The sequence below is a fragment of the Antechinus flavipes genome, chromosome 2, assembly GCF_016432865.1.
Source record: "Antechinus flavipes isolate AdamAnt ecotype Samford, QLD, Australia chromosome 2, AdamAnt_v2, whole genome shotgun sequence".
In the NCBI taxonomy this organism is placed as follows: domain Eukaryota; kingdom Metazoa; phylum Chordata; class Mammalia; order Dasyuromorphia; family Dasyuridae; genus Antechinus; species Antechinus flavipes.
This window is the reverse complement of record NC_067399.1, coordinates 642,190,871-642,218,542: the sequence shown is the minus strand read 5'-3', so window position 1 is coordinate 642,218,542 and position 27,672 is coordinate 642,190,871. Positions and strand designations below refer to the sequence as shown.

The 27,672-nt window shown below is 43.7% G+C and overlaps 1 protein-coding gene across 2 annotated transcripts in view; it reads left to right on the top strand.

The window, feature by feature from the left end:
* Nucleotides 1-602: 602 nt before the first annotated feature.
* The window catches only part of PML (PML nuclear body scaffold), a 39,047-nt gene continuing 11,977 nt past the window's right edge, over nt 603-27,672 (top strand). The window contains exons 1-8 of one of the 2 annotated variants that reach the window (XM_051982266.1): nt 603-749; nt 988-1,103; nt 2,145-2,379; nt 8,250-8,725; nt 18,764-19,344; nt 19,723-19,802; nt 21,024-21,101; nt 22,162-22,450. In XM_051982266.1, coding sequence (XP_051838226.1) covers nt 729-749; nt 988-1,103; nt 2,145-2,379; nt 8,250-8,725; nt 18,764-19,344; nt 19,723-19,802; nt 21,024-21,101; nt 22,162-22,450 — 1,876 coding nt within the window. In that variant the 5' untranslated portion in view covers nt 603-728. Of the gene's footprint in view, nt 750-987; nt 1,104-2,144; nt 2,380-8,249; nt 8,726-18,763; nt 19,345-19,722; nt 19,803-21,023; nt 21,102-22,161; nt 22,460-27,672 lie in introns of both variants that reach the window. The other variant, XM_051982265.1, reaches the window with a different exon arrangement.

Genomic DNA, 27,672 nt, shown 5'->3' with positions numbered 1-27,672 from the left:
GCTTCCTCTTATAAACTCAAACTCCTCGAGGGCTGGGATTCTGTTTTGTTCGTTTTTATAGCTCGTAAATTCCCTAGTATTTCATCAAACACATAGTAGGAGGTCAGTAAATGAAAGCATAGTCTGGTCCTTCCTCCCTGGAATCTCAGAATCTGGTTGGAGGAATGGAGAAATATGATTTTAAAAAACCACAGCCAAACAATGGTGTGGAGTCCATCCCTGGGCAACAGGGGGTGGCCAGTCAGAGGCAGATATTCGGAGCCAGAAGTGACCTTGGGGACTGACCCTCCCTTCTGGGAGCTGTGGAAACTGAGGCAACCCAGAGAAATTAAATGACTTGTCCAAGATCATGCAGACAGTGAGCAGCCAGGGTGGGAAATGAACCCTCTGGCTGCAAATCAAGTGCCTTGAAATCACATCTTTTTTGCTTTAGAAACTGGAATCAGCAGAGCAGGTGGTTGAACCAAGATCTACCATTAACTTGTGTGAGCCTCCAGAAACCACCGCACCTTTCTCAAACATTCAGCTCCTAATCTGCAATGAAGGGGCTGGACTACCCTTCCGGCTCTCGAGATCTCTCAGAGTGAGGTAGGGGTGGGGGTGGAGTGAGGGCGGGGCGGGAGTCCCTTCCTCTCCCGCATACGATGATTCAGAGATCAGCGTTGGCTCTGGTGGTCAGAGAAGGCTCCATTTTGAAGGTTGAGGAGGACTAGAAGGAGCTTCGTTCAATGAGTACAAGAACAGAGTTGGTAAAATTGAGTGTGTGCAGAAGGGGAGGGGGGAAGAGGGACACGGAGGAAGGGAGGAGGGAGAGAGGAGGGAGGGGATAGATGAAAAGACCGCAATTTAAGCAAGACATACATCTTGCTCTCCAGCCCCTCTCCCTGTCTGTCTCAGATCCTCTGCATAGACTGGGAGCTCCTGGCGGGCAGGGATCTGACTTCACCAGCAGCTTTTTTTTTCTCCTTCCCCGAAACACGACTCTAGGTGCAGAGGAGGAGCTCGGAAGATTGCTGTCATCCGGGACCACAGTCTGCACTGCCATCCCGCCAGGTCGGACCAGCCCAAGAAGGCCAAATGTCTCAGAACGAGAAGGAATCGGGGTGAGGCTGCCCTTTGCTTCCCATCCCCCACCCCATCCCATCCCCAGCCTCTCCCTGTTGCCAAGCCCCTGGGTTCAGACAGAGAAGGCAGGCGCATCTCGCCGACGCCACGTCTGTGCCTGCGCTGCGGGTCTAACGCCCTGCGGGCTCGGCTGCTTGACAACAATATCTGTCGCGGGCTCTCGGTACCCATCTTGACCCAATATCCTCCGCCTTTCTATCCTCCGACCCTCTGGCAGCCCAGACCCCCGGGGCTCCTGCATCAGCGTCAGCATCCGCATCCGCATCAGCACCTGTCTCTTTCCTTGCTCACGTCTGGCTAGCTGGAGTGTGAGCTGCATCCATCCCTAGGACCCGATAATGGCCAGGTCCCCTTCCTGAACCTATCTAGCGCAGAGCCCTGCAGTATCCATCGGGCTAACCCCATCCGTCCCTCTTTTCCTTCTCATCTTCCTCCTCTTCCTCCTCTAATCCTTCCTCCTGTTAACCCCTTTCTCTTCCTCCCTGTTCTTTTAGATAGGAATCTATCTTCTTCCTCCTCGCTTCCCCCTCTTCTTGTTTTTCTTTTCCTCCTCTTCTTCCTCCTCCCCTTTTCCTTTTTGATTTTCCTCCTTTTCTCCCTTGTTTCCCTCCTCTTCTTTTATCTTCTCTCCCTCCTTTTCTTTTCCTTCCCTCTTCCCCATCTCCCCTTCTTCCTTTTTATCCCCTCCTTTCCGTGTCCTTTCCCTCTTCTTCCATCTCCCCTTCCTCCTTTATATTTCCCTTTCCTCCTCCATTTTCCCCCCTCCTGTCTCGCTTTCCTCCTCTTTCCTTTCCCCCTCCCTTCTGGCTCCTGCTTTGGCCCCCTCCTCCCTTCCTCCTCCTTCCCTCCCCCCTCCCTCCTACTCTCCCTCCCTCCCTACCCCCTTCTTCCCGATGATGCTCTGAAGGACCGGCCTCTCGAGGAGGCGGGTTCGCGGGGTGCTCCTCCCAGATGCCGGCCTCTCCCAATGTGCCTCCCTCGCTGCCTCCCTCTGACCCTCTCCGCCCCGCTCCTTCCAGGTCACCCGCAGAGAATCGAAACCATGGGGGGCTTTCCGTGACTGCAGAGCCCACCCCCAGCCCCGGACCCATCCAGGCGGCGGACCCGCCTCCGCCGTCTTCCCCTCCTCCTCCCATCCTGGTGTCGGTGGCCACGACTTCCACCTGGTCCTTTGCCACCGACCCGGTGGCCCCCAACCAGCCTGAAGCCAGCACCAGCGAAGAGGACCCTAAAGCACGTCCCAGCTCTATGGAGGTGAGGGCGGGGGCAGGTAACTCACCTGGAGGGCGGGGACCAGGGAGGAGAGAATGGAAGGGATATACCCGGATGAGGTACTTACTATGTGCCATGCGCGGAGCCATGCGCTGTACAAAGAGCCTGGCATTTAATAGCAACATTAACGATAACCGATAACTGCATTTCGGGAACATTTACTAGGGGCGGGCGCTGTGCTAAGGATATTACCAATATTATCTCATTTAATGAGAAGAATAAAAGTAGCCAGCAAGCATATAACACTTACTATGAGCCATGCGCAGAGCCATGCGCTGTACAAAGAGCATAGTATTTAATAGCAACATTAACGATAACCGATAACCGCATTTCGGGAGCATTTACTAGGGGCGGGCGCTGTGCTAAGGGTATTACCAAAATTATCTCATTTAATGAGAAGAATAAAAGTAGCCAGCAAGCATATGGCACTTACTATGAGCCATGCGCGGAGCCATGCGCTGTACAAAGAACATTGCATTTAATAGCAACATTAACGATAACCGCATTTCGGGAGCATTTACTAGGGGCGGGCGCTGTGCTAAGGGTATTACCAATATCATCTCATTTAATGAGAAGAATAAAAGTAGCCAGCAAGCATATAGCACTTACTATGAGCCATGCGCGGAGCCATGCGCTGTACAAAGAGCATAGTATTTAATAGCAACATTAACGATAACCGCATTTTGGGAGCATTTACTAGGGGCGGGCGCTGTGCTAAGGATATTGGGAGCATTTACTAGGGGGGGCGCTATGCTAAGGATATTACCAACATTATCTCATTTAATGAGAAGAATAAAAGCAGCCAGCAAGCATAGAGTACCTACTGTGTGTCATGCGCGGAGCCATGTGCTATACAAAGAGCATAGTATTTAATAGCGACATTAACGATATCCGATAACCGCATTTTGGGAGCATTTACTAGGGACCGGCGCTGTGGTAAGGATATTACCAATATTATCTCATTTAATAAGAAGAATACAAGCAGCCAGCAAGCATATAGTACCTACTGTGTGCCAGGTGCGGTGCCAAGCTCTTTACAAACATCCCAGTTGAGCCTCACCCTGCCTTAGGAGGTAGAGCTATTAGGAGCACCCCCATTTTCCAGTAAGGCAACTAAGGGAGGCAGAATTAAGGGACTTGCCCTAAATTTTTCAGTTAGTAATTGTCAAAAGGTGTGATTTAATAACAACAATAATAATACACATACAGTGGTGACTGTTATTTCATATAATACACAATAGTAGTTGTAGTGATTAGTGTGTAATTAGTGCCTATTATCTGCCAGAAACGACACTAAGCGCTTTATAATTATTATCACCTTTGATTCACACAACCATCCTTGGAATTCTTGGAATTCGGTGCTATTATTTCCCCCACTTTACATAAGAGAAGGAAAGAATTCCTGATTCCAGCCCACCACTCTAACCACTTGCCCAATTGCCCATGCAAGCAGCTGTTGCAGTGGTTACAGCCTTGGGCTAGAGCTAGAAAGACTCCTCTTCCTGAGTTCAAATCTGAACTCTTAACTGTGTGACTCTCGGAAAGTCACTTAGCCCTGTGGGCCTCAGTTTCCCCATCTGTAAAATGAGTTGGAAAAGGAAATGCAAACCATTCTAGTATATTTGCCAAAAAAAATTAAGAGAATTCAACCCAACTTCCTGACTTCAAATTCTGTGCTCTATTTGTATCCCCCTAATTATCTTTAGGCAGTTTCCTAAAGGAAGCTGCTGAGACTAGGAAGGAAGGAATCCTGGGTTAAAACTTAAGAAATTCCAAGGTCGTTGATGTAGGACAGCTAGCCAGCTAAAGCCTCTTTATTTTATACCTGAAGAAAACAAGCCCTGAGGAGATTAAGGAACTTACCCAATTGGACTCACAGAGGAGGTAAACAGCAGCAGTGAGATTTGAACCCAGGCCTTCTGATTTTGGAGTCAATTCTCAATTAACTGGACCTAGAAATCTGAGTTTTCCTCTAGAATCTTCTTTCTCCTAGCTTTGTGACCTTGGCCACAATTTTTTTTAACCTCTCTGGTACTCAGTTTCTCCCTTTGTCAAATAAAGGGTTTGGGGTTAGACTAAATCTCTAAAAGAGCTTAGCAGTCTTTCTATGAATTTAGAAGGGCATCAAGGTATGGGTTACTTTATGGCAGGGATTGGAGGTTGGGTACCAGTACCAGTCACTCATCAAGCCATGCTAAGGCACTGGGGACAGCCTCAGCTCTTAGAGTTTAGGTTCTGGAGGTAGAGGGGAGAAGCGACAACACACATCTTTATTGACATATGCAGAAATAGATACTGGGTACCCTCGATGGGGAAGGTGCTAGGAGCTTCAGGACCCCAGGATATGAGCTGAATCTGGAAGGAAATCAGGAATTCTAAGAGGTGAAGTGAGAAAGGGATGCTTTCTGACTAGGCAAAGATACTGAGGTAGGAAGTGTCAGGTGCAGGGAAGAGCAAAGGCCAGTTTGGAGCGATTGTAGAGTACGTGTCTGTTGGTAGTGCATATGGTAGGGGCCAGCCAGCCAAGAGCTTTGAAGATTTTATCCTGATGGACAGAGGAGCCCACTAGAGAGTTTTTGGGGGGGGTTGTTGTTGTTTTAGGTGGGGGTGGGAAAGAGAATGGATTTGAGAAAGGAGATACTTGCAGATCAATTAGGATACTATAGCACCAGTCCGGGGTTGAGACGAGAGCTGACCTAGTGTGGTGGTAATTGTGTGAGTGGAGAAAAGGGGAGAGAGATTCCAAGAGATAGAAAAGAGCAAATTCTCATTAACTATTTATTTATGGTGGGTGAGTGAGGGAGAGTGAGCAGGATACCGAAGTTGCAACCTTGGAAGGTTGGTGATGTACTCTTCCCCCCCAAAACAAGGAAGTCCAAAAGAGGGATGGATCCAGAAAAAAGATAATATGATCTCTTGTAGACACATTGAATTTGAGATGCTATAGGTCATCCCATTGGACATGTCTGGATGTGACTTTACCTCAGGAGAAAGACTGGAGCTGGTTATAAAATAAAACATCTGAATAAATATAATATAGGAACATGAAAAAAAGTTAAAGAAAGAAGGGCAGAACCCCAGGGGGAAGAGGAATCCACAATTAAGTCCAGTGTTCATGAATGTAATGATGTAACAAAGGAAGCTGGAAAAATGGTTAAAGAAGCAGGGGAGAAGAGAAGAGAGGGAGACAGAGCCATGGGGAAAGAATAATAGAGAGAGAAGAAAGAGAGAGGGGAGGAGCGAAGGGGGAGAGGGAGAGAGGGAAGGAGGGAGAGAGAAGAAGAGATAGGGAAGAAGAGAGTAGGAGAAAGAGAGAGGGAGAGAGAGAAAGAGAGAAGAGGGGGAGAGGGAGAGAGGGAAGGAGGGAGAGAGAAGAAGAGATAGGGAAGAAGAGAGTAGGAGAAAGAGAGAGGGAGAGAGAGAAAGAGAGAAGAAGGGGAGAGGGAGAGAGGGAAGGAGGGAGAGAGAAGAAGAGATAGGGAAGAAGAGAGTAGGAGAAAGAGAGAGGGAGAGAGAGAAAGAGAGAAGAGGGGGAGAGAGAGAGAGGGAGGGAGGAAGAAAGAAAGAAAGAGGGAGAGAGAAAGGAAAGGAGAGAGAAGGCGGGAGAGAGGAAGAGAGAGAGAGGAAGGGAGAGGGAGGGAGGGAGGGAAAAAGAGAGAGAGACAGACAGAGCAACAGAGAGACAAACAGAGAAGAAGAAGGAGGAGGAGAAGGAAGGAGGAGAAGCAGGAGGAGGAGGGAGAGAGAGAAAAGAGAAAGATGGAGAAATGAAAGCGAGGAGTGAGGGAGAAAAAGGGGGGGGAGAACAGAAAGACAGAGACAGACAAATCAAGCAAGAGAGAAAAAGAGCAAGAGAAGAGAGAGAGAGAGGTGGGGGAGCAGAGGAGGGGAGAAAAAAAGAAAACATAATTAACAATATCAAATCATCTCCTGAGGTAAAAAAAAAAAAAAATGAATATCAAGAAAAGGCATTTAGATTTGGCAACTATTCTAACCTCTGTAATTCTCTTCCTGTCTACACTCATGCTAGCATTAAAAGTGTTGACAAGTTTCTACTAACTACTGTTATTTCTCAAGAGAAATCTCAGCATGTTAGACCTAGAAGGGACCTTAGTCAAATCATCTAATCTAATGCCCTCATTTTTCAACTTGGGAAACTTGAGCTTGAGAAGGTTAAATGAATTGTCCAAAGTCACACAACTAATAAGGATCAGAGGGACAGCAAAGTACTGGTAAACATTTAACAATAGGTTCCTCCTCCCTCCAAATATATACACATGTGTGAGATATAAAAAGACCCTTACTCAAAATGACTACTCAGAGATCACTTAAAGTAGAAAGCAGAAAGATTGTATTGAATCCTCATGAGATAAAGGGAAGTGAAAGCTCGTGGTAGGAGGGCTAAAGAATTAGTAAAGACACACAGCTTTTATAGATTTTGATACAAGAGATTACATCATAAGTAAGAGAGCATGGGGGGGGGGTGGAGGCATCTAATTGGTTGTTGCTATCTGGAGAGATTGAAATGGAAGGTTTCTGTTTCCCTGAAATCACTTGATTTCTGGGAAACAGAAAATCAGGCCTTTAGGCTTTAGATAATCAAGAAGACATGTTTAAACTAATAGTCTAAATATTGATAAATGTCAAATACTGATAAATGTCATCAGCTCAGGTTTAGTAAATATGTTTATAGCTGGCCAAGGCTCAAGTAAATATGGACCTGCACATATTGTACTTATGCGGGTCACGGAGACACAGAAATAAAGAAAATAAAATACAGAAAAAGAATTCACACATTCCTGTAAGTTCTTCACCGTATCTCTCTATTCCACACACTTTAAGTTTAATTTGCATTTTTAATATTTTCTCCATCATTTTCTTAAGTTCATGTAATCAACCAAAAAAGAAATTAAGTCCTGATTTGTAATGTTTACTGACTTTTTAGGACTAGAAAATCAATCAAACAAATCAAGCCCAATTTGTAGTGTTTCCTGATTTTTAAGTCTATTTGCAAATAGCAAATTAGTATTTCCTTCTTTCTACAACATAAAAGTTTATCCTGAAAATTTAACAATAGGTTCACTAGAGCTGGTTGGAGCCACCTCCAGGTTACCCCTGCAAGGAGGGAAAGAACCCCAAACCGACTCCTAGTCTAGTGTTCCATATAGTTTTCTTTGCATGAACTTGAAAGGGCTACCACCCATGATTTCCATTCAAGACTGTATAGAATTGATACCTACAATATTCTGCCTAGTTGCTCTCCATCTCTCAAATAAAAGGAGAAAAGCATAAATTGTAGGAAAAGTTTAAGCTAGCAATAATTAGTTATTCCAGCCTCCTAGATTTAGGGGTGAGCGGGGGAAGGGAACAGAATAAACATCCATGAATTGCCTCCTGAGGACCAGACTGCTAAGAGCTTTCCACATATGCCTTATTTGATGATAGCTCTGGAAAGGACCTTAAAGGTCGTCTCATGCAATTCCCTGCTTTCACAGAGGAGAAAACAGACCCAGGCAGATCCTCTGGCTCCTAAGTCAGCCATCTTTCCTATAGAATCCCCTTGGCTGCCTCTCTCAAGGTATTAAAAATAAAAGCCATGAAGTGGTCAAGCGCAACATCTCAGAGTGAGAGGGCTTGAGTTCCAGTCCCATCTTTAACCTTGGGCAAAACATTTTTCTTCCTGGTCCTGTTTCCTTCTCTCTGCCATGAGGACTATGTGGCCTTGATATTCCTAACTATTATTCAGACTTGGAACCCCCACGTAGTCCTTCCTGGTTACGGTTGTGACCTGGGACTTGGGCAACCATCGTCCTAAGGTACATTTTGTGATTCTCTGATGTTCTCTCCTCCAGGCCATAGGTGAGGAGTTTAATTTCCTGCTGTGTCACAGCTGTAAATCAGAATCAAAATGCCCCAAGCTCCTAGCGTGCTTACACACCATCTGCTCCAAATGCTTGGAGGTCCACGAGCCGGCTGGGAAATGCCCTATCTGCCAGTACCCCCGCTCCCAGGAGACCAACCTACAGTCCATGGACAACCTCTTCTTCGAGAGCTTGCAGCGGCGGATTTCTGTCTACCAGACCATCGTCCAGGGCGGGAAGGAAGCCTCTTGCAACCGGTGCCGGGAACCAGCTGATTTCTGGTGTTTCGAGTGTGAGCAGCTCATCTGTACCAGGTGTTTCGAAGCACATCAGTGGTTTGTGAAGCATGAGGCGAGGGCTGTGGAGGAGCTGAGAAAAGAATCTGCCAAGGATTTCCTAGATGGCACCCGGAAATCCAACAACCTCTTCTGCCCCAATCCTACTCACCGGACACCGTCCCTTACCAGGTAAGCTCCAGGGATCCCGAGGCATGGGAGAGGTCAGGGACCAAACCACAGCCCAACAGTAAGCATGCAGGGAACCAACCCATGTTTTACATAGGAGGGAACAGAGGCCCAGGAAGGTTAAAAGGCTTATTTAAATGAAACATGCTATCTGCCTCCAGAAAAAATTACGGATGGACTCAGGGGGCCTATTAAAGCAGATTGACTTCTGTTTTTTTTTTTTTTTTCTTGGAACCCAGCTAATAAGGAGATTTATTTTGCATAGCTATACATATTTGTAATGGGTTTTATTTTTCTTGCCTTTTCAGTGGAGAAAAGATAAAGGGGAGGGAGCAAGAAAGAAAAAGAGAGAGAGAGAGAGAGAGAGAGAGAGAGAGAGAGAGAAGAGAGAGAGAGAGAGAGAATTTGGAACTGAAAATGAAGTACTGAATTAAAGCTAAAAGATAGACAGAGACATAGAAAAAGACAAACAGGGACAAAGAGACTGATTTATTTGAGGTCTGGATGGCCTTGGAAGGCCATCTGGGATCCCAGGGAAGGAGTACCTTGAAAATGAGAGGAGTACACAGCTTCCCCCTGCCTGTCTAACCAGTGATTATTATTTGAATTGGTGAGACAAGGTAACAGATAGACTTGTAGTTTGGGGGGAGGGGGGAAATAGCAGATCATAGGTTTGGAGCTAAAAAGGAGCTCCGAGTTCCTCTCACCATCTCTGATTTTGCAGATAAAGAAAGCATGGCTCAGAGAAGGGAAGGGACTGGTTCAGCCAAGGTCAGCCAAGGTCATGCATAGCAGAGCCAGGATTAAAACCAGAGTTTCCAGTTCTGCCTCTGACACTTGCCACTTGGGTGACTTTGGCAAATACCCACCCTGGGTCTTGGTTTCCTCAGACTGGGTATATGCTGAAGTCCTTGCTGTCAGCAGCTGCCCTTGTGGTTTGTGCCCAGATGTTTAGAGTCTCCAACCTCCAGAGAGAGACAACTGGTTTGTAGAAAGTGTCAACATGGGGACAGAAGCATCTAGGAGCTGAGCTCCACCATTTGGCCAGATCCCAAAGCTTCTCTGGTTCTCAGTTTCAGGGTTTCAGAGAGGGATCTCCAAGGTCTCTGCTCTGCTATTTGGGACTCTCGGGTGACCTCCAACAAGATGTTGGACCTCTCTGGACCTCAATATAGCCTACATAAAATGAGGGCGTGTTATACTGGGCAAAGCTTGAGGTTCCTGCTCTGCTCCTTGCTCTGGGGGCCTTTCCCACTTCAGAGCTAAGATCAAACCTTCTGCTTTAGCCACAATTACAATTCACCCCTAGCCTCCCAGTGTGTGAGATCCCAGAACAAACCGGGCAGCCTTCCTCTTGTTCAACCCCTTTGTTTAATAGAAGGCGGTGGAGGGTCAGGAGGGAAGATGGTGGCTGCAGATCCTGAGTGGACTCCTAAATGTCCCTTTCATTCGAATAGTGTCCTATGCTTTTATAATGCTCGAGGGGGCAGGGCTGGGGTGGGATGGGGTGGAAAGATATGTCATTGTTAATTTTTTATTTTGTATTAATTTTGCTGAGACAATTGGAGTTAAGTGACTTGCCCAGAGTCACACAGCCGGGAAGTGGTAAGTGACTTGCCCAGAGTCACACAGCCAGGAAGTGGTAAGTGTCTGAGACCAGATTTGCACCCAGGCCCTCCTGACTTCAGGGCTGCTGCTCCATTGTTATTTCTTAAATAAAAAAGAAATTGTTTTCATTATTTGATCGGCACACTGTATAAAATATGCCCCACACAGATACTGTAAAAACAGAAATTGGTTACTTCTCTGGATACCCACGTGGCCCCTGATGGCAACAGAAGCAGGACTTTGTGGTTGTCCCCCTGCTGTTGTAAATAAGCTTGTGGTTTATGCAGCAGGGACAGACTGTGTACCTAGTCTTGTGCTGCTCTCTTGGGAGGTGAGAGCTGGAACCAGGCTTGACTGAACAGGAGGGTGTGAGAGCTGCTAATTTGCATCCTTTCCTTTCAAGCTACTTTCAGTTGTAGTGAGGCAGCTTGTCTCAAATAATGTTCATGTCACTGTTCCTTTGAACAGGACACACCTCTCCCTCTATGGCATCCCAGCCAAATGGTGACCCAGGCCCTTCTTAAAGGCCTCCAGTAAAAGGAAGCTCTCTGCCTCGGTCCTGTTTTGGGGAGCTCCATTGTTAGGAAATTCTCCCTCGTCCCCCATGGCCAGCATTTGGCACTATTGGTCACTTTCTCCCCGAAGCACTCTCTCTTCTCAGAATTCCATGACACAATGCTCCCCTGGTCCTTCTCCCTGTCTGACCCCTTCTTCTTAGAGTCCTTTGCTGGGCCTCCATCACTGTAATAGCCAAGGTGTGTGCCCAAGGCTTTGTGACAGGCTCTCTTCTTTTTTCAGTCAGTACCATCTCACTTGATGATCTCTTGAATTTGGTTCAGTTTTCATCCCTGTTTCTAGCCCCAATCTCTCTGCTGAGCTGCATTTCCAGCTGCTTCTTGGATATCTTGGATTAGCTATCCCATAAACATCTCAAACTCAACATGTCCGAAACAAAACTCATTATCTTTCCCCTCAAACTCTCCTGCTTCTGAACTTCCCTAATATTGTCAAGTCCAGCAACATCCTTTCATTTGCTCAGGATTTGTCAACCTCAAGGTCATCCTTGGTTGCTCACTCTTTTTATTATCATTATTTATTTATTCATTTCTCTATTAAGGCTTTTAATTTTCAAAACATATGCATGGACAATTTTTCAACATTGACCCTTGAAAAACCTTGTGTTCCACATTTCCCCTCTTCCTCTCACTCTTTCCCCTAAATGGCAAGTAACCCAATATATGTTAAACATGTTAAATCCAATATATGTATGCATATTTATGCAATTATTGTGCTGCATAAGAAAAATCAGATCAAAAATGAAAGAAAATGAGAAAAAACAAAATGCAAGCAAACAACAAAAAGAGTGAAAATGTTATGTTGTGATTAACACTCAGTTCCCACAGTCCTCTCTCTGATTATAGATGGCTCTCTCCATCACAAGATCATTGGAACTGGCTTCAATCATCTCATTGTTGAAAAGGGTTGCTCATTCTTAATCATCTCATACATTTAAGACATTACCAAATGATGTCATTTCTACCTTCATAATGTCTGTTCTATGTATCCTCTTCTCTCCACACACATAGCCACAGTCCTAGTCCATCCTCATTACCTCTTATCTGAGCATTCTTCCAGCTGGGCTCCTAGCCTTGTATAATTCATCCTCCACTGAACTACCAACATCAGTTTTTTTTTTCTAAATCATAAGATTTAACTATTTTATTTCCTTAGTCAATAACTCCCTGTTGCTTCTAGGATCAGATATATCTAGATTTTATTGGTAATGGTTCTAATTTGTCCCCATTATATATGATGCTTGCTGATGGTTTTGTATATCTATGTAGATGCTACTGATCATTTTAAGGAAAACTCCATTTATTCTTATACTCCCTGATAGGAATGGGTGCTGGATTTTTGTCAAATGCTTTTTCTGCATCTATTGAGATAATCATATGATTTTAATTTAGTTATTTATATGATCAATTATGCTAATAGTAATTCCTAATATTGAATATCTGTATTCTTGGTGTAAATTTTACTTAATTATGGCGTATTATCCTGGGGATAATTTGCTGTAATCTCTTGGTCACTGTGTTGATCAAAATGCTGATGTCTTTCAGTGCTTAGTCTTCTTTCTCTTATAACGGTCTTTGTTTAAATGTTTTCCTGCTTCTCTCTGTTCATGTAAGTGCTTAAGCACTTTACATCCAGTGTCACTTTTGATCCTCATAACAACATGCAAGTGCTTTTATCTTGCTTTTTAGAGAAGAGGAAATGGGGATTGAGACAGGGTAATGATGCCCCATTTGCCCCAATGTCTTAGAGTTGGGATGCAAAATAATATCTTAAAGGAAGAGCAGTGTTCTTCCTACTATACAACACGAGGGCATACCTGTTTATACCATTCAGTTAAATTCACCAAACATTTATTAAGCACTTATTCTGTACAAACCGCTAGGGAAGATATTTTTAGTCCTGGGAAACTACAAATTTTAGGGAAACTTTGGTGTTTGTAGTAGATCTATGTTCTCATTCCTGTAAGTACCCCTCCCAGAGATGTAGATTACAGCCCATCCAGCCCTTCATATCTTGTATAATTCTTGTTCTTGTCCCATAAATTTATTTTTACTTAATAATATATTTTTGTAATTATATGTGAGGATATTTTCAACATTCATTTTTGTAAGATTTTGAATTCCAAATTTTTCTCCCTCTTTTCTTTCCTTCCCTCCTTCCCCAAGATAGCAGACAATTCAGTGTTGAGTATACATGTATAATTATGTTAAACATATTTCCTGTTTAGAAAAATTGTATATGTTTAGCATATTTTGCATTAATTTCTGTCTAGAGGAAGGAATGGGAGGAAGGGAGGGAGAAAAAAATTTGGAATACAAAGTTTTGCAAGAGTGAATGCTGAAAACTATCTTTACATATATTTTGAAAATAAAAAGCAATTATCAAAAAATATATTCCTATCTTAGTCATGTTAGGAAGAAAAATAAGAACAAAAGGGAAAAACCACGAGAAAGAAAAAACAACAAAAAAGCAAGAATCATACACTTCTATCTGCATTCAGTCTCTGTTCTTCTCAGGATGTGGATGGAATTTTCTATCCCAAGTTTATTGGAGCTGTCTTGAATTATAGTATTGCTGAGAAGAATTAAGCTTATCATAGTTGATCATCACAATCTTGCAGTGCTCTGTTCTTCTGGTTCTGTTCACTTCACTCAGTATCAGTTCATGTAAATCTTTCTAGGTTTTTTTTAATCTTCCTGCTCATCATTTCTTATAACCTAATAGTATTGCATTATATTCATATATCACAGCTTGTTGAACCATTCCCAAGTTGATGGGCATCCAATCAGTTTCCAATTCCTTGTCACTAGAAAAAGAGCTGCTATAAATATTATTATACAGGTGGATAGTTTCCTCCTTTTTATGATCTCTTTGGTTTACAGTGATATTGCTGGATCAAAGGGTTTACACAATTTTATAGCCCTTTGGTTATAGGTCCAAATCAGTTCACAACAGTGCATTAGTGTCCCAGTTTACCCACATCCTTGCTAACATTTCTCATATTATTTTTGTCATCTTTACCAATCTGATAGGTGTGAGGTGGTACCTCAGAGTTGTTTTAACTTATATTTATGTAATCAGTAGTGATTTGGAGCATTTTTATGTGATTAGAGAAAATTTCAATTTCTTATTCTTTAACTATTTATCAATCCTCCCATAAATTCTTCCAAGAATATCCACTTGACATGCATGTGGCTTTCCTTTTAGGTCTTTTGACATTTTGTGGAAGCCTATGGAGTAGGTCACTTGTACACTGTACATTCCTTGTTTATGACATGTAAACAGACAGTAATATATATATATATAATATCACCGGAAAATTATTGTTGAAAAGATGGGCCTTTGTTTCCAGGAGAAACTTGAGGTCATTAAGATCAGTTTCCCAAAGGCAGCCTAGCCCACCCTCCTCATTTTGCTCATCATTTGTGTTGCTCAGTTCCTTTTTCATGAATAATATGTATCTTAAATAAGTGCACTATATGTGGTGATAGACTATTTCCAAAGATTGTGCATCCAACTGGATGCCATAGTATGGACAATAGGCACTATTTATTCACTTGACTTTTCCACTGTTTTTAGATGGGACTCTGTTGAGTAGCCTGGTGGTTCTCATTTGGAAGGTTTCTTAATGTAATCCAGGATTTGATATAATCCACTCATTGCCATCTGTGAAAAGTAGCATCTGGAAGAGATCACTACTTCCTTTTCCTTGTGCACATCTCCATATCTTATGCCTCACTTTATGGTAATGTCACCAAATAAAACTATCCCTGTGGTTACATATGTCAAGGAATAATATATTAATTTTGAACTATAAATGTCTTCACAACTTCACTTCATTGGAAGAGAGATTTTAAAGTAGCATTTTGCTCTGTCAAAGCAAATTTTTAAAAAATAATCTGGAAGCAATATTCTCTCAAAATCTCTAACTTGTATTTATAACATCTCTCCATCAATTTTATAATTGCCAAAATGTGATCTTTTGTAGAAATTATTCTTCTTATACTTTCATCAAAAATATTCTCTCTTTCTCTCTCTCATATATGTGTATGTATACATACATGGTTCTCATATATATTTTATAGAAATGAAAAAGTAGTCATATGAACTAGTAGTTATTTATATTTTTGGTTATTTCTTTTGGGTAACAACAGGTTTCAAGATACTGTTAAAACCTTTGATAACCTTCCCTCTTCCGGATATTTTATGGATTAATTTTTCTGTGCCCCCAAATATATAGTAGCATCTTTCCTGTTTTATTCCAGTTGTTCTTTTCAGTTTCATTTTCTTTAGTACCATTTCTAATTTTTCAAAGGAAACCAATTATATTGAAATACAGTTATAAAAATATTTATTAGAAAGTTCAAGGGCCCTGGAGTAGCTTGATGACACACTGGACAGAGCACTGGCCCTGAAGTCAGGAGGACCAAAGTTCAAATTCAGCTTCAGAAACTTAACACTTACAAGCTGTGTGTCCTGGGCAAGTCACTTACCAACTGCCTTGCAAAAAAAAGAAAGGACCCCATATTTGGGAACCTCTAGTCTATGATAATATTGACTCTTTATCCATTTCCCAATTTGTCAGACTTAACAATCAGTGTCTAACCTGTATTGCACACCAACTTAGGTCATTTTAATTCTTTTGTTTAATATGGTATTGATTTTGATCTTTGTGTGGTCATTGATCTGGCTGTACATAGGCAGCTGACACAGAAACAACTCACCAGTAACTAATCATTTCTGGCCGTTAGAATAGAATCAATCATTTTCATTTTTTATGTTATTTTATTTCTGACACATCTAATACCACCCAATTTCCCAACTCTCTTCTTGAAGAAAAATATTCATGATATATAAGTTTTGGAAACCAATTTGAAATTATGTGACAAAAGTGACCTATCCCTGTCCTTTGACTTAGAAATTTCACGGTTAGGAATATGGCCCAGGGAGGTCAGTGATAAAAATAAAGGTCCCCAAAAGCCCTGCACACATTACAGATATTTAGAGCAGCACTTTTTGTCATAGGAAAGAGCTGGAAACAAAATAGATGCCCACAGGTTAATCATGGTAAGTGAATGCAATAGAGTGTTATTGTGCTTGTAAGAAGTGATGAATATGATACATGCAGAGAACCATGGGAAGATGCATTTGAATTGATGCAAAGTGAAAGAAGTAAAATAAGAAAATAACAATCCCTCCAGCAATGTGAATAAAAAGAACAATAACAATAAAACAATAGGCACTGAACGTTGTGACACCATCAGGACCCCGCCAGGTCCCAAAGAAGTAACATGAGAAGGTCCTTTTCCTCACTTCTTTGCAGAAATAAAGGACTGCAGGTGAGGAACATGGCGTATAATATCAGACTTTTTCTAGAAGTTGATTGGTTGTAATTAATTAGGTTTCCTTCCCATTTAAAAAATCTTTGCAATAAGGACTGGCTCTCTGGAATAGATTGGGGAAGAGAACGAATTGGGAAATATAAGTGATATAAATGCAAAAGATGTGAATAGAAATTATTTTTATTTAAAGTAATTTTTATTAATTTGTTTTTTTCCAAGGCTTAGATTTCTGCCCCTCCCCCTGTATCTTTTTTCTTTCTCCTCCAGGAAGTATCTCTTATAACAAATAATTTTTAAAAATAAATAGGAAGGAGAGAAAAAATACATACAACCACTCAATACATTGAAAAAAATGTCTCCATCAGCAGATATAGATGCATAAATGACAGCTAGACAGATGATAGATGACTAGTGTCAATCACTAGATACGGATAGATAGATATAGGTAAATCAGTGTAGATAGAGAAGATAGACACACAGAGACATAGGTAGGTAGCTAGCTAGATACCTAGATAGATAATAGATATAGATAGATATAGACAATAGATCAGGATACAGGTAGGTAGGTAAATATATGAGTGATAGTCAGGGAGATAGTAAAGTAGGTAAATCTATAAATTAGTTGGTAAGTAAGTAGATAAATCAATAGGTAGAGTAATAGATGATAGATATTTGATAAGTAAGTTGGTGAATAATAGATGGATAGAGATAGGAAGAGAGATAAGGAAATTGATCAATAAAAAGGCAAATAGTTCAATGCTCTAAGGTAATCCCAATAAACTTTGGATGGAAAATGCCATTTGAAACCAGAGAGAATATAAATATGAATATAAGTTGGTACATGCTATATTCACTTTTTAAAATTTTTCTTCTGTTTTTTCTTCTTGTGGTTTTTCCCTTTTGTTTCGATTTTTCTCTTCTAACATGATTCACAAGGATATATGTAAAAAATTAATTTACATGTATAACCAAAAATGTTGTTTTTACATGTATCTAGGGAAAATAAAAATTAAAAAATAAAAAGGCAAATAGATTGATAAATGAGTAGATCAATAGAAGATAGACATACTAAAACAAACTAGATTTGCTCATCAAGCAAAAATAGATTAAACAAAAAGATCTCTACCTTAGCATATTTTCTCATCAGTTTTATTCCTTAACACACTCAAGTCTGTCTCCTTGGGTGGGGAGTTCTTTCCAGTGATGCAGATGGCAGCTCATCATGTCTAGTGCATCCTGTGTCTGCTCTTAAAACATACATTTTTAGCAGTTAAAATCCTAATATTTCAGTATTATTCTTTACATTACTTTGCCTCTAACTAAATTGTTAAAAATTACATTTGAATACGCCTGGTTTGTTTTTTTGTTCTCAAGCCTGCCTGCTTTCTGAATCTAGGTTGCCTCTCTCAAGCAGCCAGACTCCCTCCCAGAAGAGGGGGAGACCTCAGGTGAGACTTAGGCCGGCCTGTGTCTAAGCTGGGATCCCTTAAGGAGCCCCCACCTGCCCCTGGTCATCCAGGAGCACCTGTTATGGAGCCTCTGGGTCTGACTTGTGATTATGAGAAAATTTCTCCCTACCTAGAGCTCTCCTTCCTTTTCTTCCCAAGTTAGAGCAGACTCCATTCTAGGGCAGCCTGAAGCATCTCCTCTCTGTGTGTCCCTCCTTTGTCTTTTTAAAATGGAGATAAATGATGGGAACCAGTCCTCTTTCCCGGAGTGTGTGACTAAGCAGAGCTCAGAAATCTGATTTTGGAGGGAAGATGTTACGTAGGTTTTAAAACACAATTAGCTTATATGATATTAGTTTAAGTTAACCCTTTACCTTTCTTCACGAGATTACCCAGTGTCCTTGTATACAGCTTTATACCTGCTGGACAGCAAGTCAGACCCAGAGCTTTCTAGTCCCAATCCTCAGAAATTCACCGTGTGACAGTGAATCAGCCATTTTCCTTTTTGAGGGATCCTCCAATCCGATTCTTAGGCCACAGTTTTCTCTCTTTCTCTCCCATTTTTACTGCCATTTATGCCTTTAACTAGGTCATTGATTAAAAATGATCAAACAGCACAGGACCAAATGCAGAGCTTTGGGGTGCCATGTTAGCAACTCCCAAGTTCACGTTGAATTATTGGGCCTCAGAAGCCATCAGCTTATATTTATAGAGTCTTGGGCATCAAAAGGCACTTTAAATCCATTATCTGAATGGGATTTCACCAAGAACGAACAAATAAATAAAAACTAGCTTCTGAGAAGAGTCAGGGCAGGTATTTAATGCCTTTGTTTAGGGATAAAAAATCCCCAAGAACGGAATGAGCTACTTTAGGAGGTGATCAGTTTTGGGGCACAGCAGATGTTCCACAGAGAGCTCTTTTTTGGAATTCTGTAGATAAGATTTGTACTAATGGTTAGAGACTGGACCAGGTGACCTGGGATAGGTGACTTATCTCCATACAACCAGCGGTGCAGATGGAAGACCTCAGAGTTGAGTGTGCCATCCTGGTGTTTTCATTCCCACAGCATCTACTGCCGGGGATGCTCCAAGCCTATCTGCTGCACCTGCGCTCTCCTGGACAGCAACCACAAGGACCAGTACTGCGCCATCAGCTCCGAGATCCAGCAGCGGCAGGAGGAGCTGGTCAAGATCACCAGCGACCTGAAGACCCAAGAGCAGACCTTCAGTGAGGCCCACGAGAAGATCCAAGAGGCCATCACCCACCTGGAGCAGGTGAAGAAGGAGACACAGGAGCTGATCCATTCTCAAGCCAAAATGATGGTGGAGAAGATCCAGGCGCAGGAGAAGGAGCTTCTGGAGACCGTGGAGGGTCAGTACCATGAGAACCACGAGGAGATGGCGAGAAAGCTTCAGCACCTGACCAGCATGCTTCAGCGCATCCACAATGGCGAGCTCTTGGTGGAAAAGCTGCAGCAGTATGCCTCGGACCAGGAGGTCCTGGAGATGCACAACTTCATCCGGAAGGCTTTGGAGCACCTCAACAAGGAGAAGCCTGTGAACCTTCAGACCGCAGTCAAGGTGGAAGAGTTTAAAGACTGCAAGGCTAAGCTGCAGACTCTGTTTACCCGGGTCATCGAGGAGAAAGGTAAAGGTGGCTCCCAGACAAGTAGCAAAGAACTGGGAGTTCTTAGCCTGGGGGAAAGGAGACTTGGAAGGGAGTGGGATAGGAGAATTGCCAGGGGTCTCTGTAACAAGGAGCTTTACGGCTCCAGGGAGGCGCCTTTGGGAGTCCTATGGGAATAAACAAACTACACTTAGAGCTGACTTTACCCCACTTTGCTGTCTCTCCGAGAGGGACGTCAGGCAGACCTGTCAGAGGCTGGTCCCTTAGGCCAGCACTGTGAGAGCTCTGGTACTTGGGGAGCTGACAGGATTCAGGATGCTCCAGAGTCAGTGACAAAGGTCACCTTAGGAGCTCCGGGCCGCTTAATAAGCTTGATCTCTTCTTCTCTAATTTTTGAAGCGACTAATCTTGAGAACGAGGATAAGGAAAAGAAGAAAGACTCTGCAGAACCCCAGAGCGTCCCCATGGAAAGCAATTCGGTGAGATGGTCAAGGCACGGGGGGGTGGGGGGGTGGGGAGGGGGGAATGCACCGGGATAGAGACTGCCAGTCTTAAAAATGAGAATCTCCCCTTGTTTAAAACAAACTCCAAATACTTTTCTTCCCAAATAGTTGCATCTTGGGGAGGGGAGTGGAAACTGAATGCAAACTGGCCACACTCTGGAGCAGAAAGGAGATGGAAATGAAAAAAACAAACAGACCTGCATATCTCAGTTCCCTTCTGGTTTCCTCTTTAAACCAGTTATTTTAATGGAGCATTTTTTATTTGAAAGGCACTATGATGGTGTAGATGGAGAGCTATCTTTGGAGGGTTCAAGTCTTGCCTCCATTGCTAGCCATGTGATCTTGGAAAAATCAGCTTCTCTATCTCAGTTTCCCTACCTGTCCAGGAGAGATAATAATACTATCTTACAGGTTTGTTGAAGAGTACTTTGCAGACCTTATAAGTACCAGCTGTTATTGTGATTTGCAAAACTGCAAGTGACTTTCTAAGACAAAAGGAATCAATATGTCAGAAATCAGGGGGATTAGGGGAGAAGAGGCCACAGATTTAGAGCTGAATGTAACAGTGGGGGCCTTCAGACTTTGTCCAATACCTGGAACATAATAGGTGCTTAATAAGTGCTTGTTCGGTCAATTAAGATCACAGGAAATAACAGGACCTGGATTCACACTCAGCTCTTCTGACTACAAATAAAACATTTTTTTTTTTTTTTACATTCCTTCATTAGTTTAAGCAAACCCTATCTGTGGATATACTTATAGTTGCACAAAAAATTGGTACCTTCTAGCTAAGTTTTCCCTGTCCTCAGAGGTCAGGGGGAGAGCCAGTACTGTTATCAGGATCTCTAGCATCTAACGCAAGCTCTTACATGTAATATGTGCTTAATATATACTTATGAAATCGGGATGGAGTAAATTGAATTGAATTGAATGGAGAGGAACTGGCTCGACATCATCCATCAACCCGTGAGTCTCTTTTGTGTTCAGTCCTTGCTAAATCATGCTGGAGGAGGGACATGAGGAAGAAAGGATGATCCTGATCCTACTGGAGCTTGGGAATACAGGGAAAGGGTCGGGGTAGGAAGAAGGGGATTTACAATTTTAGCAAAATAGTCATTGAAGATCCAGAGCCCAGGCTAGGGTCTGTGAACACCATTTCGTGTTTATTATCAATTCTTTCCCCCCCTGATTTTGCAGAATGAGAAGAAAACACAGAAACAGGGACATGCTGTAGAAAATAGGGCTGGACCGATAGCCCTTCCTGCTCCTCCCTCCGTAAGAACCTCTTCTTTGCCCCTCGGGTCCTTGAGCCGCGTGGTCCCTGGAAGTGGACAGTAGCCTGGTTGGGGGACTAGGGCAGGAGGGGGATGTTAAAGTCCGGTTGGGAGCCTGGATCAGCGAGAAGTGGAGGAGGAAGCATTTCTGGGAGGGGAGAGCAGAATGTGACTGTAGCCCCAGTCATCATCTGTCCCCCTTCGCAAAGCCCCCAGCTCTGCCCTGAACCGCTCAGCCTGTGGGAGCTTGGCCAGGCTGACCGTGCCTCCAGCAAGCTCATTAGAGAGGAGCCGTTGGGTTCTCAGTCTTGGGTGTGGAGTGAGCTTAGCCCCGAAGTGGGGGGGTGACCCTGTAGCTCACAAGGGCTCCCGTGGTCCCCTGGGGGATGAGGGAAGATGCTCGTCCTTCGGTCTGGAAAAGGACCGTGGTATCACGGAGGGGACACCACAGTGTGAGGTGAGGGGGGCTGGGCAAGGGCTCCTGCCTCACTTTCCCCTCCAGAGCCCTTGGGATCCAGGGGCCAGACGTGGATCAGGACACTGGAGGTGCCCCTGGATGCACTGGGAGACCGGGGCCTTTTAAGCTACGGTCTTAACAGGTCTCAGCTGGGGCGAGGAGGCCGGGAGTGATAATTAAGCACCAAGCATGTGTCCAACCCAGGAGCCGACAGGAGGAGCGTGGCTACGGGCCGTGCCCTCAGGGAGCAGCTCTCGGCCTGTTCTGGAGGGACAGGGCTCTCAGAGAGACAAAGCAGAGACAGGGCAGCAGGGCTTAGTGTCTACTAGTTATAGTGATATATATATATATATATGTGTGTGTGTTTTTATATGTAGTTTTATTCATTCATATATGTAATTCTATATATAGTTAGTTAGGAGGGAGAGATCCCTGAATCCGGGGATGCTCAGGGAAGACTTTCTGGAAGAAGCCAGGATGAGAATGAACAGGATTTGGGGGGAAAAGAGAGGAAACCATAGAAAACCATTTCTGGAGCGTGGGGCAGGCCCCCAGGGCAGGTCCCCTTCTCCTTCCCCACTCCCTTCATTCTGCCCTTTCCTAGGCCTTCCGCTGGGCTAGAATGTGTGTTCCGGTGCCCCCCGTACCTTTCCAGCAGGGGCAGCAGCCCGGCCCCCAGTCGAGGAAGAGGAAATTACCCCACGGCAACAAAGTAACCATGCGGAAGATAATCAAGAGGGAGACTGGTGGAGACAGCGAAAGGCAGAGGGCAAGGGTCTTCAGGCCCCAGACCGGCCCCTTAGGAGCGAACCAGCCCGCCAGACCAGGCGCTGTCCCCGGCTTGGCCCCGGGCTCTGGCCAATCCGCGATGGACCCCAACAGCGAGGAAGGAGGTAGGCAAGGTGAGATGGGAGGAAGAAAAAAGGAGAGGGGGCGTCCATGGCTAACTCTCTCTTGCAGCGTCCGAGGGCCCCGTCTGAATCTGGGGACCCAGTCGCCAAACAATAATAATAGTAATAATGCATTAATGGAGCTCTTTGTGTTTGCCGAACACTTCTCTCACTACCCTTTGTGGTGGGCACTTAGCCGGGCATGGGGGCAGACTTGGGAGTCGGGATTCAAGTCTTGCCTGCCACAGGTTCATATTAGCTGGGCAAGACCCTTTGCCTCAGCCTCCTCATCTATAAAATGGGTGTAATGAGAGCATAAGGTACCTCACAGAGCTGTTATGAAGATCAGTTGAATTGAATTGAATTTGAATATTTGAATTGAATTGAATAATAATACGAAAAGTGCTTCACAAACCTCAGCATGTTACATACTCCTTAGCTATCATCATCATCATCATCATTACTAATTTTCACCTGCTTACATTTAGCCAAGCAAACTGAGTCAAAGAAAGCTTATGCCGTTAGCTGCCGTCTCAGGGCTGGTGAGCATCAGAGGAAGCCCGAGTTTCCTGACTTCCGGTTTCAGGCTCTCTCCTGTCCACCCTGTTGGCTGCTCAGGTGCCAGGCCACCTGGCTCCCTCGTGTCGGGGGGACCAGGCTAGCTGGAGGAGGAGGTTCATGGAGGTATAAAGAAGGCCTGATCCCTGGGCGAGGGCTGATGTGTGGTTCCGAGAGGGAGATGAGAGAGCGTGCAGGAAGTCAGGAAGGCCCCCGGGCTGGGCTCCACCCTGGAGGGAGGTTTGCGGGAGAATGCTGGGTACCCCACTCCAGAGGCACAGCCCCCAGATCTGCCCAAGGAGGGCCAGCCTCAGGTCGGGGGGATGAGCAGCCAGAACTTCCATATTATCAGTTCCCATTGGACCCAGGAGTGGCTGCTGCACTTCCAGGCTGGGAGAGATGGGGAGACGCAGTCTCTGAAAAGAAAAATGAAAAGGAAAGGCTTGCTCCCGCTTCTCGAGGGGAGGAAAGGCACCTCAGGAGGGCCTTCTGAGGGGAAGTCTCTGAGAAGCACCAGGTACTCGGCCTCCAGGAGGTCGTGGTCATTTCCAACCTGGAGACCGCCTCCCTTTTCTCCCATCCTCTTCCTCAGCTCTAGCTGCAGGCCCGGAATCTGGAGGACGATTCCACCATCTTGTGGATAATAGAAAGTCCACCAGGTGGTCTCTCAGGGCCAAAGGGAGGCACAGAGCCACCTCAGCCCACATTCGGAGACTAGTCTTCCTCAGGGAGCCTTCACACATGTGCAGACCCCTGTTCTCCCCCTTCGGGTCCACGGCTTTCTCTCTCCTCCTTTCTTTGCCTCCAGGCTGGGCTCTTTGCCTCCAGGCTGGGCTCTTGCGTTCCCAGTGAGGTGCCCCGCCTCTCCAGTCTCCGAGAAAGAAACCATTTGTCCCACTCCTTTTCCTACATCCCGGCCCTTTCACTCAGGCCGGACGGCCTTGCCTTCAGCCCCAAATATGGAAGGCTGAGGTAGCAAGCCCTCTAGGGTTATTGCTACTAGCCAAATGAGGGCTAAGAAGAACCTTAATGAAAGGCAAGAATGAAACAGGAAAAATGGATCGAAGAGACCAGTGGAAGTCAAAAGGCTAGGATCCCATGGTCAGTCCTTGGGTGAGGAATGGGGAGGAGTCGGAGAACCCAAAGGCTTCAAGCTGGGTGGCCCACTGACAAATCCCAGATTCCCAGCAGCCTATCTCTCAAAATTCTCAGCTTTCACCCCATGTTTCTAGTGAGCTTTGCTCTCTAGTCTTTGTGAGGGGCGCTGGGATCTCCTGGCTCCCCAAACCGTTCAGCATGGGGAGTGAGTCAATATAGTCATTGCAATCTTAGCGTGTAATTCATTTGCCAATACAAGTCTTCTTTGAATATGGAGATAGTCTGGCCTGCCAAGGATAGCCCATAAGACTGGGCCAAGGGAGCAGGGATGGGAAGATAGAGGGAGCAAGAAGCGGCTTTTCTTTACAAAGTTACAATAATAATCGCCCCCTCCCCTCATTGCTGCCCACCAGCCGCCCCCGCTGGATATGACCACAGCTTTTATCATCACTCTTCTGATCTTGGAACCTCCTGGTCAAGAGCTTTGGAACAGCACAAGCCACAGCCTCCGACTGACCTAGACACCTGTGAATGGTCTGCTTGCTACCACGAGGAGATGAGGAGAAAGACCCAGTACCAAGTCCTGGGAGAAATCACTGCTCCCCCCAATCCAGGCCAGGCCATGTTAAGAAGTCTTTCTTAAGATCTGGTTTGATGCAGGATACCCCAAGCTTCTTAGGTAGAGCACTAGATAGAGTACTTAATGGAGAGGAAAGAAATCCTCGGCTGAGATCTTGCCTCAGATGCTTACTGTCTGTGTGATCTTGTATGACGCATTTAATTTTTTACTTTCTCAGTTTCCTCCGCTGAAAAACAGGTATGATAATAGCACCTACTTCACAGGATTGTTGTAAAGGTAAATGAGATAATACACATAAAATGCTTTGCTAATCTTAAGCCATTATAACTTAGTTTTTTGGCAGACCTCCTCATACATTACGAACCGATCACTTTGGCAGTTTGAGGCAGTCTGGGAACATTGCAAGAGAATATTCCTGTGGTGAGCACCATCTGTGCCCTCCTCCTCTGATGGCACATCATAATTCCTGTCACAGTGACAAATAGCATAGCATCAATCAATCACCTGATGTTAACTGGGGGCCTCTTATTGCTTAGATGCTGGGCGGGAGTTTGAAGTCTTGAGACTGGTGGCAAAAAAGTCTAATGACCAATCAAAATTCAAAATCAGAAAATGCATCCAACTCTATTTATTGGGAACTGTGTGGGGTACAAAGCTCAGGTGATTTGCTCTCAGGGAGCTTCCCACTAACAAGGGGAAGGAAAGGATGTACCCCAAAATGACCTTAATTTAAAGTAGGAAGTGATATGAGAAGAAAAAGATCAATACTCAGTGCCTTCAGTGCTTTTCTCTGTATTGTCTTGCTAATCTTTTATCCACTATAATCATTAGAATAAGAAATAAATGTGTGATTTATAGAAAAATATAGATCCAAGTGAAAAACTTGTGTGTAAGCAATCTATGATTTAGTCTTAGGGAAATTCCTGTGTTAATTAACTTAGACGTATAGCTAAATCGTTATAAAGTGTGTACTTAAATACGAGACCATAATAATCATACTTCTATATTGATCTTCATTTTAAAATGTCGTTGTTTGCCCTGAGCTTCTGATTAAAAAGCATCATTTTTCTTAAGAGCCTTCTTGAGTTAAAAAGACTTTGCAAATAGCAGCTAGCTGGTAAATAGATAGACCACCGGCCCTGAAGTCAGAAGGACCTGAGTTCAAATCCGGCCTCAGACACTTAACACTTCCTAGCTGTGTGACCCTGGGCAAGTCCCTTAACCCCTATTGCCTCAATAACCCCCCCCCCCAAAGAATTTGCATACCAGGCAGCTTTTTTTTTTTTTTTTTTTTTATCCTACATGAATCAAGAAAGCTAAATAACTGAATTGCATATCTCAGGCTCTCAGACCCGTACTGGGTGAGCTGTAATCTCCATCTTTGTTTCTCTTGAGAAGTTGGATCCCATGGAAAGTGCAGTGCAAAATAAGTATCTGGAGTTTGGATGGAACAGATCTGAATCACTGTAACTGGGCAGCCATTAAGAGATTCTACCAGTAAACTTGCCTTCCAACTCATAAAAAGGGGCCTGTGGGGAATGGTGGATCCAGTTAACCGAATATGGGTGGCCATTAGTGTCTGTGCTTTTTGTCACTCAGGTCAGTCTTATAATCAGCATATTTTCTTAGGTAAGTTGCTTTTGGAAGTTAACCCTTGGCCTCTATCCCATTTGAACATCTCTAGATGGACTGTTACTGTGCCCAAATCAGGCATTTACACACATTGTCTTGTTCTTGTAGACCAACTCCCTTATCTAGCGCTACATCAGCCTTTGTTGCCAAGATTATCCTCCGAGAGATTGTCCCCAGATTTGCCGAACTCTGTGCTTTCATTGATTTAGATGGAGGAACTCATTTCACAATCTTTTTTTTCCTTAGTATTTTTTTTTCCAAATACATGTAAATACAGTTTTTAACATTTATTTTTATAAGACTTTGTGTCCAAATTTTTCTCCCTCCCTTACCTCCCTCCTTCCCAAGACAGCAAACAATTCGATATCCATTAAATATGCACAATACTTTTAAACATAATTTCAAATTTGTCATGTTATATAAGAAAAATGAGCTCAAAAGGGAAAAAACCATGAGAAATAAAAAAAAAAACAGACAACAAAAGTAAAGTAAAACATTCTTTTGGGGGGGGGGGTTGAGGCAATAGAGGTTAAGGGACTTGCCCAAGGTCATACAGCTAGGAAGTGTTAAGTGTCTGAGGCCGGATTTGAACTCAAGTCCTTCTGACTTCAGAGCCGATGGTCTATCTACTGTACCAGCTAGCTGCTATTTGTAAAAGTAAAAGTAAAAGTAAAAACACTGCACTTCAATCCATAGTTTTTCCTCTGGATGCAGATAGCATTTTCTATCCCAAGTCTATTAGAATTGTCCTAGATCACCACATTGCAGAGAAGAGCTAAATATATCACAATTAATCATCACATAATCTTGATGTTACATACAATGTTCTCTTGGTCCTTTAATCAGCATCAGTTCATGTAAATCTTTCATGATTTTTCTGAAATCTACTTGCTTATCATTTCTTATAAAACAGTAGTATTCCATTATATTCATATATCACAACTTGTTCAACCATTCCCCAGTTGATGGGTTTCCCCTCGATTTCCAATTCCTTGCCATCACAAAAAGAGCAGCAGTATATATATTTTAAATTATTTTATTTTTAACAAACATGCAAAGATAGTTGTCAACATTCACCTTTGCAAACTCCTGTGTTCCAAGTTTTTCTCCCTCCTTCCTCTCACTCCCCTCCCTTAGACAGTAAGAATCTAATATATGTTAAACATATAGTCTATACTTATTTCCACAATTATTATGCAGCACATACTGCACAAATCAGATCAAAAAAAAAAAAAAGAGAGAGAGAAAGAAAAAAACTAAGCAAACAGCAACAAAAAAGGTGCAAATACTATGTTGTGATCTCCATTCAGTCCCCACATCTTCTTTCAGGGTGGAGATGGCTTAGGGGTATATTTTT